Below are 17318 nucleotides of genomic sequence, written 5' to 3' on the forward strand. Positions count from 1 at the left end.
TCTGGCAGAGCCTGCTGGACCTTCAGCCGGGCCTTCACAGCACATGCGCCACTGACGCCAGTGGCTGCATGCAAAGTGAATATCTTCTAAACCGTTCAGGTTTAGGAGATATTCATTTTACCTACAGGTAAGCCTTATTATAAGCTTACTTGTAAGTAAAACATTTTTAAAGAGTGTATACAACCACTTCAAAGTAGCATTCCTAGCATTTACTAGACCCTCAGTAAAAAATAGACATAACATAGAAGTTCTCACCCCTATTTCAACGTTGGAAGTTCTCATTCCCTACCTCTCAATAAGAAGGTGGCAGGAGGCAGGCATACATTGGATAGAAGACTTATTCAACGACCTTAAGCCCAAATCACTATCAGAGCTCGCAAGCTTCTATCATATACCACTTTCTGAATACTTCAGACATATGCATGCCTTGACATTCTTAAAAGCTCACCCTAAACCTTCTACATATGTCCACCCCCAAGCTTGTAAGTTCTTTATGTGCCACACTCCTACTACCAAAGGCATATCACTATTTTACTCACTCCTTCAATCCAAAGAGACCTTTCACAAAACTCCTCTCATGATCCAATGGGAGTCTGACCTTCAGTGGATATTAGCAATACAGTACTCACACAGTGTCACCCATTGTGTAACTCATTGGGAACTATCCCAAAAGATCATGTCCTGTTGGTACTTCATCCCCCACCACCTTGCTCGATTCTCCCCATATAACTCACCTCTTTGCTGGAGAGGTTGCGGACATACTGTCATCGTCATCCACATCTGTGCCTGCAAAGGCCTGACCAGTTTCTTGCATAAAACCTTTCAGCTTATACCCCAAGTTACTAGTGTGCTCACTAAGCCTGACCTGGCTTTAGCTTTACTGTATTTAGATATAGTGCGCTTCCCCAAGGAATTTTGTACCATCGTAGTCCTTATACTCTTGGCTGCTAAATCATTTCTGAAATTACAGCTACAGTGGAACCTTGGATTACGAGCATAATCTGTTCCAGGAGAATGCTTGTAATCCAAAGCACTCGCATATCAAAGTGAGTTTCCCCATAGAAGTCAATGGAAATGAAGATAATTTGTTCCACATGGACCTCTATGGCATGCAATACCGCATGTGGCCAGAGGTGGGGGGGCGCTGGAGAGACAGGGAAATACTCGGAGACTGCTCAGCTGCACTCGGAAACCCTCAGAAAGGCTCAGAAACACTCGGGAACGGAGCATTTCTGAGTGTTTCCGAGTATTTCCGAACGGCTCCATATGGCTCTGAGTGTCACTGGCGCCCCCGCACCTCTGGCAAAATGTGATACTGAACACCGCAGAGGCTTGAATCATGCTCGTTATGCGAGACAACACTCGCAAACCGAGTCAGGATTTTTAGAAAATAATTGCTCGTATTGCGAAACGCGCGTTAACCGCGTTACTCGCAATCCGAGGTTCCACTGTATTCTAAAATGTATCTATGAATACAAAAAGGCTCTTGCCATCCAAACTGGGTCCCTTTCAAAAGGATAACAAGCATGGAACCCTTGGATCCAATGGTTACCCTCATGACACAAAATTATTTCTGCTACTTTGTGTTGCTAAATGTTATTACTGTCTACAAATGCTTTGATGTAATTAGCAATAAAGGTCTGCACACAGCTATTAACTACACTATTTAGCAAACAACAATATATTATTATTTAGGATGCTTAAACTTCTCCACAGTGTATCAATCTGTTAGTATAATAGTATTGGATATATAGAGTAAACACACCCCATATCCAAACTGCTTTAGCAATAAGTTTGTATTAGGCAATAACATACAATTACACAAAGCGTACAGATCGGAAGTTTCTTGAGAAAGGGGGTTTTATATCCCGGAAATGTTGGTTTTTCCTCCTCCTCTCTCTTTTCACCAGGATCTGGCTCAGCTTACCTTTTCATTACACTATCAAGGGTTTGAATCCCTGTATGTATTTCTGAACATCAGGTCTTCTACATTTTTAGTGTAGCTCATTGCACCCATATGCATGCAGGTGTTTTTGCTATGATTCAACCTTGGAGCGAATATCTTTGTTGTATTATGCTTCATGTTAGATGACATACTTGGTTATCTGTACCTGTTGTATAATTGTATGTATATGCCTAATACAAACTTATTGCTAAAGCAGTTTGGCAATGTGGTGTTCTTATGCTATATATTCAAAACTACTTATGCTTTGATTCCTTGTTTTTTTTCCTCCTACTAAGTATGGAGTCCTTTTAATTTCTTCCTTTGTATCCAACTTAATCTCTTGTATGATTGCTACTATGCTTTATTACCTAAACATAGTTGGTAAGATGCCTGTTTTGTTTTACCTTGTTATCTTTTCTAAATACTCAATAAAAACGTATTGTTGCAAAAGTCAGTTGAACAATTGGCTTTTGTTAAGCCGGGTGGTGCCAACAGGGCATCTTGCTATCCAACCCTATTATTATATTAGTGCCCCCTCCTTTTCATTACTGTAAACTAGGCTATAAATGACAGCCCTGAGTCCATGTATTCATGTCCAGTAAGTTATAATTGTTTCTTCCTTGCTACAATTTACATTAAAGGAATATTTCAATTTAAGTAGTTCCACTATTTTAGCACAAAGATGTGTATTTGTTATGACTGGCATTTCTTTGCTGAGTCAAAGGCATATCAGCTGTACCTACCCACAGATGCAAACTGAGAATCAAGTCCTAAGGTGAGCAGCATGAAGAAGAACAGAACTGACCAGAGTGGAGCCACGGGCAGTTGTGACAGAGCTTCGGGGTATGCAATGAATGCCAATGCGAATCCTGGAGTAGAAGAACACAAAGGATTATGTTAACTTAAATATGAAAGGTATTTGAGTATGTGCAGAGTATGCAGCCCATCCCTGATTAGCACATGCAAATTATTCAAGTTAAAGTGATTGTAAGGGTTTTTTTTTTTTTTTTTAATAACAAACATATCATACTTACCTCCACTGTGCAGCTCGTTTTGCACAGAGTGGCCCCGAACCTCGTCTTCTGGGGTCCCTTGGCCGCTCTCTCAGCTCCTCCCTGCATCAGATAACCCCTTAGGAGAAGCGCTTCCCCGAGGGGGTTACCTTGAGGGCACGCTCCCGAGTCCAGCATTCCGTGGCTATAGCCGCCGAATATATGACTCGGCCCCGCCCCCCGGTGTCTGTGTCACTTGATTTGATTGACAGCAGCTGGAGCCAATGGCTGCGCTGTTATCAATCTATCCAATCAAAAGCTGAGAACCCCGGGCAGAGAGACAGCACGTCCCCGTGGGTCAAGTTCCAGGGCTAAAATGTGGGGGCTGGGGGGCCGGTCACTGCATAGGATGCATTAAGGTATAAAAACACAAAGGTTTACAACCCCTTTAAGTACTTATAATATTAGCTACAGCCAGTATGAAGCACACGTTTAATAATTCTCATTGATTTTACCTTGTCTATGTCAATAATTATTGGGAATTATTGAATTATTTATAATGCAATCAATGTAAATATTGTACGGTAATCAAAATACTTCACTGCATTGCATTTATTGCTGTATTCACCAAAATATAGGAATATACAGACCTCATAATAAAAGGTGCTTTATAGAATATAGCATATAGCATTGATTCATACAAACAACCATTCACATCACTCCCTGCCCCTGAGGTTCTTTCAGCATAATGTCCCTGACTCAGTATACAAGTATAAATACTTAGTATAAGTTTTATCTGTTACTTACAGTATGGACAGTTGGCCAGGAGAAAGTGAACCCATAACCAGCATGTTTCTGCATTGTGTTGTGTGCGTTGTATTTTAGGGGTCGGTTTTTTTATATTTTTGCGCAAGATTCACACTACTTTCACCTAAGATTTGTATGTTTTCCCAATTAAATCCAATTAGAAAAATGTGCGAAAACATTTATAAATAGAACCCTAAGGCTACCAATTCATGCAATTATTATTTCTGAACTATTTTAGACACATTACTTTATTGTTAAAGCCATATTAAACCCAAAAGCAAACAATATATTGCAGGTTACTATTGCTTAGATGCAGTGGCTGCATTAGTTTTTTCTTTTTTGGACTTTCTTTCTTTTATTGTTTCCTGGTGATCCAGACAGTAAGTCTGATGTTTTCAACAGAACAAGCTCTATTTCAGATGTAGCCATTTAGACTGTTGAGACCAACCATTTACCACTGACAGGGGTGCTTACAATGATCAGCGTTGTTTTTGTCATGTAAAACCTTTATCCCAAAAGAAAAAAAAAAATCTTGCTGTAACTGTTTGCGTAACTGCTTTGTGAGCTAGATTTTGGCTTCAATTTGTTAGTGTGTCTAAATCTGCTAGTCTATCTAACACTCCCCTTCCCCCAGACTGACAACGCTGCTGTCCAAAGGTGTTCCTCTTTGCTCCTTCAGCCAGAGTGGTGGCACTCTAATACAGGAGGTGTGTTACTGGCCAGATCACCAGGTGAAGACAGAGGGGAAAGAGGCTTTGTCACGCAACCTTGGACATCAAAGTCGCATGACAAGTCGTTCCCCATGTTTTCCAACGATAACCATTCAGATATGTGTGACTTAAAGTTGCAGTGACTTCAAAGTAGTTCATGCACTACTAAAGTTCATATTTCAACTTGAGGACCATAGACTTTAACCCTTTCATGACTAAGCCTATTTTTGAAATTGGGTGTTTACAAGTTAAAATCCGTATTTTTTGCTAGAAAATTACTTAGAACCCCCAAACATTATATATATTTTTTTAGCAAAGAATCTAGAGAATACAATGGCAATTGTTGCAATATTTTATATCACACGGTATTTGTGCAGCAGTGTTTTAAACGCAAATTTTTGGGAAAAGGGACAATTTCATTTATTTTTTAAAAAGCCAAACAGTAAAGTTACCCCAATTTTTTTGTATAATGTGAAAGATGATGTTACACTGAGTAAATAGATACCAAACATGTCACGCTTTATAATTGCACGCACTCGTGGAATGGCGACAAACTACGGTACCTAAGGCGACGCTTTAAATTTTTTTTACGGTTAGCAGGTTAGAGTTACAGAGGAGGTCTAGAATTATTGCGCTCGCTATGACAATCGTGGTGATACCTCACATGTGTGATTTGAACACCGTTTACATATGCGGGCGCGACTTCCGTATGCATTTTCTTTGCTGCGCGAGCTCGCGGGGATGGGGGCGCTTTAAAAAAAAAAAAATTTTTCTTATTTATTTTATTTATTTTTATTTTTATAAAATGTCTTTTTTAAAAAAACATTTTTTGATCACCTTTATTGCTGTCACAATGTAAACATCCCTTGTGACAGTAATAAGTGATGACAGGTACTCTTTATGGAGGGATCGGGGGTCTAAAAGACCCCCGTTCCTTCCTTTGCACTTCACAGTATTCAGATCGCCGAAAACGGTGATTCTGAATACTGTGTATCTTTTTAAAACGGGCGCCATTGGCAGCCGAGTAAACGGGAAGTGACGTCATGACATCGCTTCCGCGTTTACAATGATAAGGCTGGAACGAAGCCGCCCACAGCTTCGTTCCAGCCCGCCCCCAGCCGCCAGAGGCACCGGATTGGTCACCAGGCCTCCCGATGGAGGCCCGGTAAGAGCGGTGTCCCCCCCCCGCTGCTCCGGTATAACAGCCGAGCGGCTTTTAGCCGCATCGGTTGTTATATCTGGATAGCCGATCGCTGGCTCTAAACAACGGTACCAGGATGATACCTGTAGGATGACTGTAGGTTTGTTCGTAGGTGGAATTTGTGTGTAAGTCAAAACCCTGCTTGCAAGTGTAATTTCCGCCTGTGCAGGGATGTGGGATGTTCTGGCTTCCACCTGTGCATGGATGTGGGATGTTCTGGCTTCCGCCTGTGCATGGATGTGGCATGTTCCGGCTTCCGCCTGTGCATGGATGTGGGATGTTCTGGCTTCCGCCTGTGCAGGGATGTGGGATGTTCCGGCTTCCGCCTGTGCATGGATGTGGGTTGTTCCAGCTTCCGCCTGTGCATGGATGTGGGATGTTCTGGCTTCTGCCTGTGCATGGATGTGGGATGTTCCGGCTTCCGCCTGTGCATGGATGAAGGATGTTCTGGCTTCCGCCTGTGCAAGGATGTGGGATGTTCCGGCTTCCACCTGTGCATGGATGTGGGATGTTCTGGCTTCCGCCTGTGCATGGATGTGGGATGTTCTGGCTTCCATCTGTGCATGGATGTGCAATGTTCCGGCTTCTGCCTATGCATGGATGTGGGATGTTCCGGCTTCCGCCTGTGCATGGATGTGGGATGTTCTGGCTTCCGCCTGTGCAGGGATGTGGGATGTTCCGGCTTCCGCCTGTGCATGGATGTGTGTTGTTCCAGCTTCCGCCTGTGCATGGATGTGGGATGTTCTGGCTTCTGCCTGTGCATGGATGTGGGATGTTCCGGCTTCCGCCTGTGCATGGATGTGGGATGTTCTGGGTTCCGCCTGTGCAAGGATGTGGGATGTTCCGGCTTCCACCTGTGCATGGATGTGGGATGTTCTGGCTTCCGCCTGTGCATGGATGTGGGATGTTCTGGCTTCCATCTGTGCATGGATGTGGGATGTTCCGGCTTCTGCCTATGCATGGATGTGGGATGTTCCGGCTTCCGCCTGTGCATGGATGTGGGATGTTCTGGCTTCTGTCTGTGCATGGATGTGGGATGTTCCGGCTTGTGCCTGTGCATGGATGTGGGATGTTCCGGCTTCCGCCTGTGCAGGGATGTTCTGGTGTGGCCGTGATTTCAGGGAATGCCTGTGTAAACTTGAGGTCTATGGACCTCATTTTGCATCAATGTCGGACCAAAGTAGTACAGGGACTACTTTGAAGTCGGTGCGACTTTAAGTCGCACAGATATGAATGGTTATCATTGGGATTCATGGGGTACAACTTGTCATGCAACTCTGATGTCCAAAGTTGCAGGAAAAGTTTCAAAAGTGTGAAAGGGGCCTTAGGGATCACAATTGCAACAAGAGCTGATTGTCATTCCGTCCATGGAAGGGGTTCCCTATGATAGGCAATCTGCATATAATACATAGTAAGAAAAATAAAAAGACACATAAATGTTATGTGTTTAATTTAATGAGTGCTTATAAATACCAGATGGCTCTTAGTGCCAAAAAGCCTCACTGCAAAAGTGCATTGCTAGAATTATCTCAAGCTTATGCCATTATACACAGCCATGCTAAAACATGCAGTTAGTAAGCTACATTTGGATTAGTTACCTGAGTCCACTACGTCTTTTACTGGTTTCTGTGCTTTAAAAGCCATATGACCAAGTATAGAGAAGATGGCAAATCCAGCAAACACACTGGTGAGGCAGTTGGTTACACACACCATTATGGCATCGCCATAACTATTGTTGTGAAATTTGTTGTAGGACGAAAGAGCTGTCAGTCCACCCCATGCCACTGACAGTGAGAAGAAAATCTGCGTAGCAGCGTCTTTCCAAACCTTCAACAAGAAACAAAATATTAAAATCATTGTGATTATTTACATACCTGCAGTGTAACCTTACTAAGTAACCCAACAAAATCATTGACCTAAAGGGGCTTCCTTCTTTTACTGTTCAAGTTGAAAGCCTTTCACCTTGGAAATGATGCCTACAGCAGCCCTTCTTTGGATTCCATTCCTCTAAGACCCAGTCAAGAATAAAATACTTCTCTGCCTTCTATGGATAACAGTAATGCCCTGTACACACAGTCGGATTTTCCGATGGAAAATGTGTGATAGGACCTTGTTGTCGGAAATTCTGACCGTGTGTAGGCTCCATCACACATTTTCCATCAAATTTCCGACACACAAAGTTTGAGAGCTTGCTACAAAATTTTCCGACAACAAAATCTGTTGTCGGAAATTCTGATCGTGTGTACACAAATCCGACGCACAAAGTGCCACGCATGCTCAGAATAAATTAAGAGAAGAAAGCTATTGGCTACTGCCCTGTTTACAGTCCCGACGTACGTGTTTTACGTCACCGCATTCAGAACGATCAGATTTTCCGACAACTTTGTGCGACCGTGTGTATGCAAGACAAGTTTGAGCCAACATCCGTCAGAAAAAATCCATGGATTTTGTTGTCGAAATGTCCGATCGTGTGTAGAGGGCATTAGAGCCATGTTCTTTTCTACGTAAATTCATGGATTTGTTTCTTAATGATTTCTCTTTAAGACTTTCATTAGAAAGAACAATAATTCGATTATTATTTAAATAAATTGACTGCAAATAATAAGACTGGATTTGATGTAATCAGATCCCAAGTCTATATTTTCTGACTTTCACCCATCATAATGAAGGCTCCTTTTGGCTTGAAGGGGAAATTAAATTTATTCTCTTAGGAGAAAAAATTGAAAACAAAAAAAACGGTTGTCATCTAATGACATTATAAAACATTCTTCTACTTTTTTTTTTTCAGTTTGAGACCACTGTTTTAGTAATTTACAATAATGCAATAACATATTCATATAACACTTCTATGATTAATATTTTTGGGTTGATTTACTGGAGAGTGCAAAATCTGGTGCAGCTCTGCATAGAAAGCAATCAGCTTCCAAGTTTCTTTCTCAGTGCTTAATTGAGCAAACTGAAGTTACAAGCTGATCGGCTACCTTGCACAGCTGCACCAGATTTTGCACCCTCAAGTTTTAGAAAATCAACCCCATTATCTTTGTTTACAGTTTGGAAACTTACGTCCGCATTAGCCAGTTTTGAAATGTCTGACTGCGTTCCAATATAAAAACTAATTCCGTCAGAGGCTCCTTCCAGCGTAACTCCTCGTATCAGAAGAATGAATAGTACAATATAGGGAAATATGGCCGTAAAATACACCACCTATCAAAACAAACATCACAAGATCAGCATACTATTCTTCATTTTATCAGATAACTTCTAAAACAGGTATTACAGATTCAACTGGTAGGTTAGCATATGTATTAAAACAATGCAGGTTCACACCACATCTTTATAACCAAAAGTTAACTTACTTTAAGTGAGCATATCCTCAGGCTATACATATTAAAGTATCGGCAGTAAAGGATAAAAGCACTTTAAAATAAGCCTGTATTTGCCTCTGTAGCTGAGGGCTTTGTGGAGAGATTTATATTCAAAATTCACAACAGAGGCAAAGAAGTCATACGTTCTTTCCTTTTTACCTTTTATAGATGGCAGAATCTTTGCAGCCTGACAGTCATCTAATGTAATAAACACACGGCAGGTGTTTCCAAGTTGTTAGTAACCAACTGAAACCCAACTGTAGAGTATTTTGTCGTTTGCCTTGAGGATGAATTGCTTCACAGTACAAGCAGCTAGAATGCTTATTTTAAAACGTTATTACTACTTGTTAAGGTCATAGAAATTGGTCTATAGTCTGTGCTCAGGTGCCAAAATGACCCCTTCATTAGGGATAGAAAGATCTCCATATCATTTGTATATCAATAAAATTTCCCTTCCTTATTGATATTGAATTCACATGGAGATGTCCTAAAGTGTTTTCTAGCCCCCTGTTTTTTTATCCCTAGATGAAAGGGGCTTTTTGGCTTTGGTTACTTTTTGGGTTGTCCCCTGACTTTTATTGGAATAAAGTTATATCTGGATCTTTAGCAGTGGTGTGGTGCTGGGTCCCGATCAAGTGACTTAAGGATAGGTAAGTATAGGCATCTTTCCTTTTACAGGGTAGATAGAATAGGCTCAGGAAAGGTTGGAGTAGATTTAGGCATAGTTGGGTTTTGACTTCCACTTGAATTTAAAAACACAAACACTACTATGCATACGTTTTAGGCAGGTGTGAAGAAATGCTGTAAAGTAAGAATGCACTCAAAAATATACATTTTAATTGTTTATGTTTATCCATTTACAAAATGCAAAGCGAGCTAACAGAAGAAAAATCTAAATCAAATCAATATTTGGTGTAACTAACCTTTGCCTTTAAACCAGCATCAATTCTTACACTTGCACAAAGTCAGAGATTTTGTAGGATCACAGTCAGGTGTATTAATCAAGTATACCAAGTAGGTGCTAATGATCATCGATTTCAAATATAGGTTAAAACACAGTCAATAACTGAAACAGAAACAGCTGTGTAGGAAGCCTAACAGGAACAGCCAAAATCTGCTGCTAAGGTGAGGTTCTGGAAGACAGTTTCATGTCACAGGTCATACACCATTGCAAGACTGAGCACAGCAACAATACACAAGGTAGTAATACTGCACCAGCAAGGTATTTCCCAGGCAAAGATTTCAAAGCAGACTGGAGTTCAATACAGAATACTAAATGCTTTAGTAATTCCAAAGGGAAATTGTTACGACACAGACACACTTAACAAAGAGAACACAAGATCACAACAATAAACTGAACAAGATGCAAAAACACAACAAAATTACCAGTAACAGCCATTAACACCAAATAACAAAATTAAAACGACACTACAAATAAAACATCCATACAATTAACCGCTTGCTGACCAGCGCACGACGACGGCACAATGACACGGCTGCACAAATGGGCGTACCTGTACGTCCCCTTTAAATCACGGGCTAGTGGGCACGCCACGCACGCCAGGGGCGGCCGCATCGCTGGACCGTGGGAGAGTCTGTAAAAGTAAGCAGCTACACTTTTTGGAGCTGCTGACTTTTAAATGGGTGGAACTCCACTTTAACCACAGTTTAGACTGTCATGACTCAACACCACTGAACTAATAATCCCTATATTGATATATATATATATATATATATATATATATATATATTTAATAGTAAAAGTAAGGTTCAAAATATTTCACACTGCAGACAGCCATCTAGTAGCCAACTTAAACCAACCCAAATATAATCTGATTTTTGAGTGCAAAGTATTAAGCTACCTCAGTAGTATATGTTAATATTTGGTAGAAATGGATTCTTTATGAGGTAATATAATTTCATGCTGGGTTCATCTGTACAGTTTATGACGCAGTCTCTCTTAATGGTTTACGGTGCAATGCGTTTTAATGCATGGCTGCGTATATCATTTACAGGCCAATGATTTTATTGGTTTAGAGCTTTATTGGCAGATACAGAAGATACAGAAGTACTTTTCATTAGGTTACATCTTGAGACTTGAGTTCATATTCTTGACTTTATGGGATAATATTTGCTATTGCTTTATGTTGCTAAAGGCATGCATTTTAGTACTGCTACAGGTTGATTGTTCTGTAGCAGTACTGGTGTAGCCAATTTAATGTTCAGCTTGTTAATGGTATACTATATAAGAGAGTGGTATACCATATAGTTTTATGTCAGATATAACTAATTATGTACAGGAGCTAATTGACTTTGAATATGACTTTCATGAAGTGGAAGCTCGGCATGATCACAGTTCAGCTTTGAAGAGGCTTATCATTATCATTGATATCCTCATGTCTTTTAAAATGTGTTAACCCAAAACATTTTAATTTTGGTTATAGGGCAGAAGTGTTAAAACCTCTGTCAGGTTTACATTGTTGGTTGTTTCCCTTCAGGGAAATGCCACCTCATGGCTTGTCCTGGTGACCATTGCTTGAGTACTCATGGCCACATTATATACCAATTTAACTAATAAACAAATCAATATACACTATATTGTCAAAAGTATTGGGACGCCTGCCTTTACATAAACTTTACTGCCATCCCAGTCTTAGTCCATAGGGTTCAATATTGAGTTGGCCCATACCAGCTTTAACTCTTCTGGGAAGGCTGTCCACAAGGTTTAGGAGTATGTCTATGGGAATGTTTGATCATTATTCCAGAAGCGCATTTGTGAGGTCAGGCATCATGTCCGGACCGGACTTGCAGTCTGCGCTCTAATTCTTCCCAAAGGTGTTCTATCTGGTTGAGGTCAGGACTCTGTGCATGCCAGTCAAGTTCCTCCACCTCAAACACGCTCTCCCATGTCTTTATGGACCTTGCTTTGTGTATTGGTCCAAATCATTTGGTGGAGGGGGGTTATGGTGTGGGGATGTTATTTAGGGGTTTGGCATGGCCCCTTAGTTCCAGGGAAAGGAACTGTTAAGGCTTCAGCATACCAAGATATTTTGGACAATATCATGCTCCAAACTTTGTGGGAACAGTTTGGGGATGGTCCGTTTCTGTTCCAACATGACTGTGCACCAGATGCAAGTAAGGTCCATAAAGCATTTACTTTTAAATGAATATTTATGTGAGCCCCTTCATTGCCAGTAAAGTCCATTAGTTTCTTTTTTTTATACAAATTTGTAAACTTTTGGTTTAACCTGCACTGACAAAGCAGTGATAAGCACCTTTACCAGAGGTTTTAGCTGGTTGCATACAAATAACTTCTCATAGGATAAAAGTATGTGTATGTAACAATCAAAGAGAGGACATTATTTGATCACTGAATCAGTTCTTCAGCTGATCTCTATCTTTTCTCTCATTGTGAGTAATTTATGTATCATGCTTTCATTAACAATATAAAGTACTACATATAATGCACAGAATAACCTTAGTAAGAAGGGTATTACCTTTCCAGAAGACTTTATACCCTTGAACAAAGCAGCACCAATTATTACCCATGCCAAGAGGAGGCAAAGAGCCAAATACCAGACAACATTTCCTGTTTCATCAAGTCCACTTGATCGACGAAGTGCCACTTTACTACAAAAGATAACAAAGTCTATCATCAGTATAAAAAGGCTACTGGTACAGATCAGAAAAACACAAATCATTTTTATGTTTTAGGAAACTGAATAGAAATGCATAGGATCTTGTTAACATATTGGTTGGAATATATATATATATATATATATATATTCTATAACCGCTTTGCTACTCTGGAGCTTTACAGCTCAGCCTGGGTATGGGGGGTTAATAACTCACATGCCCCCATGTTTTCAGAGCAGATAGCATAATTCACATAAGGAAGTATGAATCCTATTAGGCAACTGCACAGCTTACTCATATATGTTCTAAACTGAGACACCTGGAAAATTTATGTTAAAAGCCCTAGCTTAGAAAAGGTCAAGTAAATGTAATATTTAACCAAGCTCCATTGAAAATTTCCAATCCTCATGCTGAAAATCTTCTGTGAGCCAACAAAAAACAAGGAGACAAACTCACTGAGTTGCTATTGTGATTTAGAAAACCCTGTAACCATTTTTGGATTAGAAAGTCCAGTAACTTTGTCTTTAATGAGAGTTTTATACAATCCTGTCTAACCAGATTATTCAAGCTTCTTGTTTCAGGCCAGGAAATCAGAAAGTACTTAAGTCAGAGAGCTACCATGCTTAGAAGGTGTTTGGTAATGGCAGCTTCCAAACTCTTCTCAGTACAGATATTCTTTCAAGTTGGCCTGCTATTATTTTGATAGTGATTCTATAATACTGTATACTGCCTGATTGGCGAGACTCTGCTTATTCAATGTAGCCACCACCTCTACAACTTTCTAACAGGTTAGTATTACCAATGGAGCATACAGAATATTTTATTGCAGTGTAAAGGATAAAGACGTAAATACAAGAGGTTATAATCGCTAGTTATTTGCATTATCTGATTAATAATTATATTAGGCACACTTTTTTGACCTACTCCTTTTGTGGGTCACAGAAGTGTACTTAGTTTTGCACTCCTGTAACCTGTATTCAGCTGAAAGCAGGCCAAAGTCCGCTATCGGCTGACGTCATTCCAGGCTCTGGAGAGAACCCAACTTTGAAGTCAGGATTGACCCAGATTTTAGACCGGCAGCAGGCTCAGCCTCTCAGCCAATGAGAGCCTTAGCCAGCCACTCCCAACCCTTCCATAGCTCAGCTCCCCAGTGAGCGCTGGAGGAGCAGAGCAGAAAGGTGGTGACTGACACTGGCTTTCTGCTCATTAAAGACCAAGAACCGAGCATTCAATGGTCTTTGATCGCTTAGTTCTCAGGCTTAGAGGCGGTGGGGGACAGATGCAGCATCAGACCAATGCTGCATCCAACAAATGAGTATGTGTGTTTGTTTTGTTTTTTTGAGATCTCAAACTTCTCTTTAATTGTTCTGGCAGTTGCTAAAAGTCGTTTGATTGTCTGATATTTGAGTTGCACATGCTTTATCAATTTATGAGGTTTATTTACTAAAGGCAAATCCACTTTGCACTACAAGCGCACTTGGAAGTGCAGTTGCTGTAGATCTGAGGGGGACATGCAAGGAAAATAGGAAAATAAAAAACAGCACTTTTACTTGTACATGATTGGATGATAAAATCTGCAGAGCTTCTCATTTCAGATCTACCCCTCAGATCTAAAGCGACTGCACTTCCAAGTGCACTTGTAGTGCAAAGTGGATTTGCCTTTAGTAAATCAACCCCTTTGTCTCTATTAACAAGTAAAAACATCATGCAAAGATTGCTAGCTACATGTTGGCTGGCAATAGCAAATTCACCACCCATATGTGCAAGGTTCATATAGTGCCATCTGATTCCTACCACCAAGCTTTAGCTGCAAACTATTATAAATGGAAGTCATCTGTCCCACACTATCGATTTGTAACAGCTTGGATGTACTTACTCCCAATATTGTTTGCTGGGAAGTTCAGTCTCCATGAACACAGTCGTGTTTGCCAAGCATGTGTAATTGTTTTCTGTGACCCAGGTAAGATTTACGCTTTCATTTGGCTGTTCAGTAGTGTTACAAAAACCTGTGGACACAAAATATATTATAAATCAGGAGCGGACAATTAAAGAGTATTGCTTATACAAAACCCTTAATAATCAATCTGTCTTGTTAGCACAATGTCAGGTATATAAATACTGGTAATAGTTGTCTAGCGTTGTTATCACCACCATAAAGATAAAACACCTATGTTTCTAAAATCAAATGAAGAAACCTGTCAATAAGTTAGATGTCATAGTTAACCCTGGAATGTTTTTAACTGCTTTACAGGTAACTTATTAAGTGGTGGTCTCCTGAAATAGTAAATATATATATATATATATATATATATATATATATATATATATATATATATATATATATATATATATATATATATATATATATATATTATATACAGTAAAGGCCAGATAGAAGGACGTACAGGAATGATCTCTGTACAGCCTTATAATAAAAAAACAGATGGATAAACAAGTATGCAGAAAGGCTGAGCTGTTCGTTAGAAAAAAAAGAGAAACATTTTTAGTTCTAAAGGTAAAATCTCATTTATTGAAACTATCTATTGCCATCCTCTGCACTAATCAACTTGGTGAGCCTCTACATCAGCCCAATTGGTCCCTGGGCACCCCCTGCCACAATCACAGCCTATATTGTGGATCCCGGCTGGCCACTGGTGTTATTATCTGGCCCGTAGCCGGCTCCACACAGCTAGGACCCGCCGCCATCTTGCGGCCTATTATATCACATTCATCCTCCACACTAGAGTGCCGCGAGCGGCGGCTTCACCATCATCCATCTAGGGCAGCTTCTCCAGAGGGGGTAGACTGGGAGAGAGCCATCAGAAGGCCGCCTGTAGATCCCCAGGGACTTGCTCGCCGCAACAGCGGCCCGCCGCCATCTTGTGGCCTACGAGGCCGCCTGCATCCCCCACGCCATCTGCTGCCATCCACTCCACTGACTAACCTTGTGAGCCTCTGGATCTGTCCTATAGGTCCCGGGGCTTCTCCTGACTTGATTGCAGCCTGAATTGTGGATCCCGTAGCGGCCGCGGCCTAGTGCGGCCTTGTGAAGCCTGTGAATCCCCGGTGTTTCCTGAGCCAGCTGCCCCGTGGAAGTGCATCGCGGCCGGTCCGACCCGGCTTCGGAGGCGTAGATCTCCTTTCAGCATCTGCCTGTTACTCATCCAAGGCCCTGCTACGGCCAGGGAGCTGTGTAACACTGCCTGCCTGAACTGTGATCCAAGCCCTGGTGTCTCCAATATCTAGCAAGTGCGGCCATCTTGGTACACCTCAGCAGATACTCAAGGCCTGCAATCCTTTCAATTAAGACCCCATCCCACCACCAGAACACCTTTACCAGACAGAGTGGTGTTCCAGCAGAGGACTGAGGTGGGTTTCATCCTTATGACTGCTGTGGATGGCAGTGGCAGCCCGGATCCCATCATCTTACAAGGCAGCCATCTTGCTACACCCGACTTCAGCATTATAGAAGTTTCCCTTACATCTCTGCAAACGATCTGCTCCCTACATTGAAGTTAAAATAACCTAGCCTGAAAGACTATCTTCAGAGGTCACCATCATCTGGTGGCAGGGACGCTTTTTTACCCCCCCCCCTTTTTTTTTTTTTTTTAAGGCACGCTTCTAGGGGGCGTGGCCTGGACATGGCTGGCTGAGGGCATGCATTTGCTGAGCTCCCGGCCGTTCTACCCCTACCCCGGCTATTTTTAACTTACGATCTTAAACTATGCACTCAGCCAGACGGAAATCCACAAAAAAGAGCAGCAAGCCGACCAAGTCTACCCCTCAGCCACCCACTTCGGGTGAACTTCGGAGGAGATTCCAGCTATCTCTCCTCGGCTCCCCAGAGCTAAAGATGGCGGCGGCACATGCAGGACATACAGGGAGACAGGAGATGAACAGCTCCCCGCCACTACAGAGAGACACACAAGCGGCAGACAGCTTTACCGGCTTCCCCACGGACCTCCGCTCTACATTTAGAGAACCTTCTCAGCCCTCAGGTCAATCTCCTGGAGTAGACACAGAGCTCCGTGCTCTGTTACAGGCACTTCCAACTAAAAATGATATTGCAGCTCTTATAGCTACAGTAGAGGCTGCACACCGCAAAGAAATGAAAGCAGTGAGGGCAGATGTCAGCGCTCTGGCTGTGAGAATAGAATCAGGAGAGAGTTCCTTGTCGGTACTAGAACGCCGAATGTCAGCTATGGAGGAAAACCAGAATATGCAGGCAGAAGCGTTACAAGAACAACAGCTACGCTTAGAAGAAATGGAGGACCGGAGTCGCAGAAACAATTTGCGCCTCCGGGGACTCCCAGAGGCCACAGGACCGGAAGATTTAGCTGACACAGCGATCGCCATTTTTCGCAGCCTCCCAGGTATTGAACTGCCCGATCGTATTGTCATTGACAGAATACACCGTGCACTGGGCCCTAAACCCACTGATCCCCTAAGACCAAGAGATGTCATTTGTAGGGTACATCACTACGTACATAAAGAACAGATCTTACGTAAGGCCTGGGAAGCGGAGGATCCTGAACTAGATGGTGCCACAATCAAAATCTTTCCAGATTTATCACGCGCTACCCTACAGAGGCGTGCGATTCTGAAGCCGCTACTAAACCTCGCCAGACGGAAGGGAGCTACATACCGTTGGGGGTACCCACT

General features: G+C 41.8%; 1 protein-coding gene across 1 annotated transcript in view; it reads right to left on the reverse strand.

Moving 5' to 3' along the window:
* Positions 1-17318, reverse strand: part of LOC141107999 (sodium- and chloride-dependent neutral and basic amino acid transporter B(0+)-like) — a 56765-nt gene that overhangs the window by 19786 nt on the left and 19661 nt on the right. Inside the window, exons 5-9 of the mRNA XM_073599143.1 lie at positions 14533-14662; positions 12518-12650; positions 8719-8859; positions 7254-7482; positions 2689-2814 (exon numbers count right to left, since the gene is read on the reverse strand). Of these exons, the coding sequence (XP_073455244.1) occupies positions 2689-2814; positions 7254-7482; positions 8719-8859; positions 12518-12650; positions 14533-14662 (759 nt within the window). The remainder of the gene's footprint in view (positions 1-2688; positions 2815-7253; positions 7483-8718; positions 8860-12517; positions 12651-14532; positions 14663-17318) is intronic.

Source organism: Aquarana catesbeiana, linkage group LG09 (assembly GCF_042186555.1).
Source record: "Aquarana catesbeiana isolate 2022-GZ linkage group LG09, ASM4218655v1, whole genome shotgun sequence".
NCBI classification, from domain to species: domain Eukaryota; kingdom Metazoa; phylum Chordata; class Amphibia; order Anura; family Ranidae; genus Aquarana; species Aquarana catesbeiana.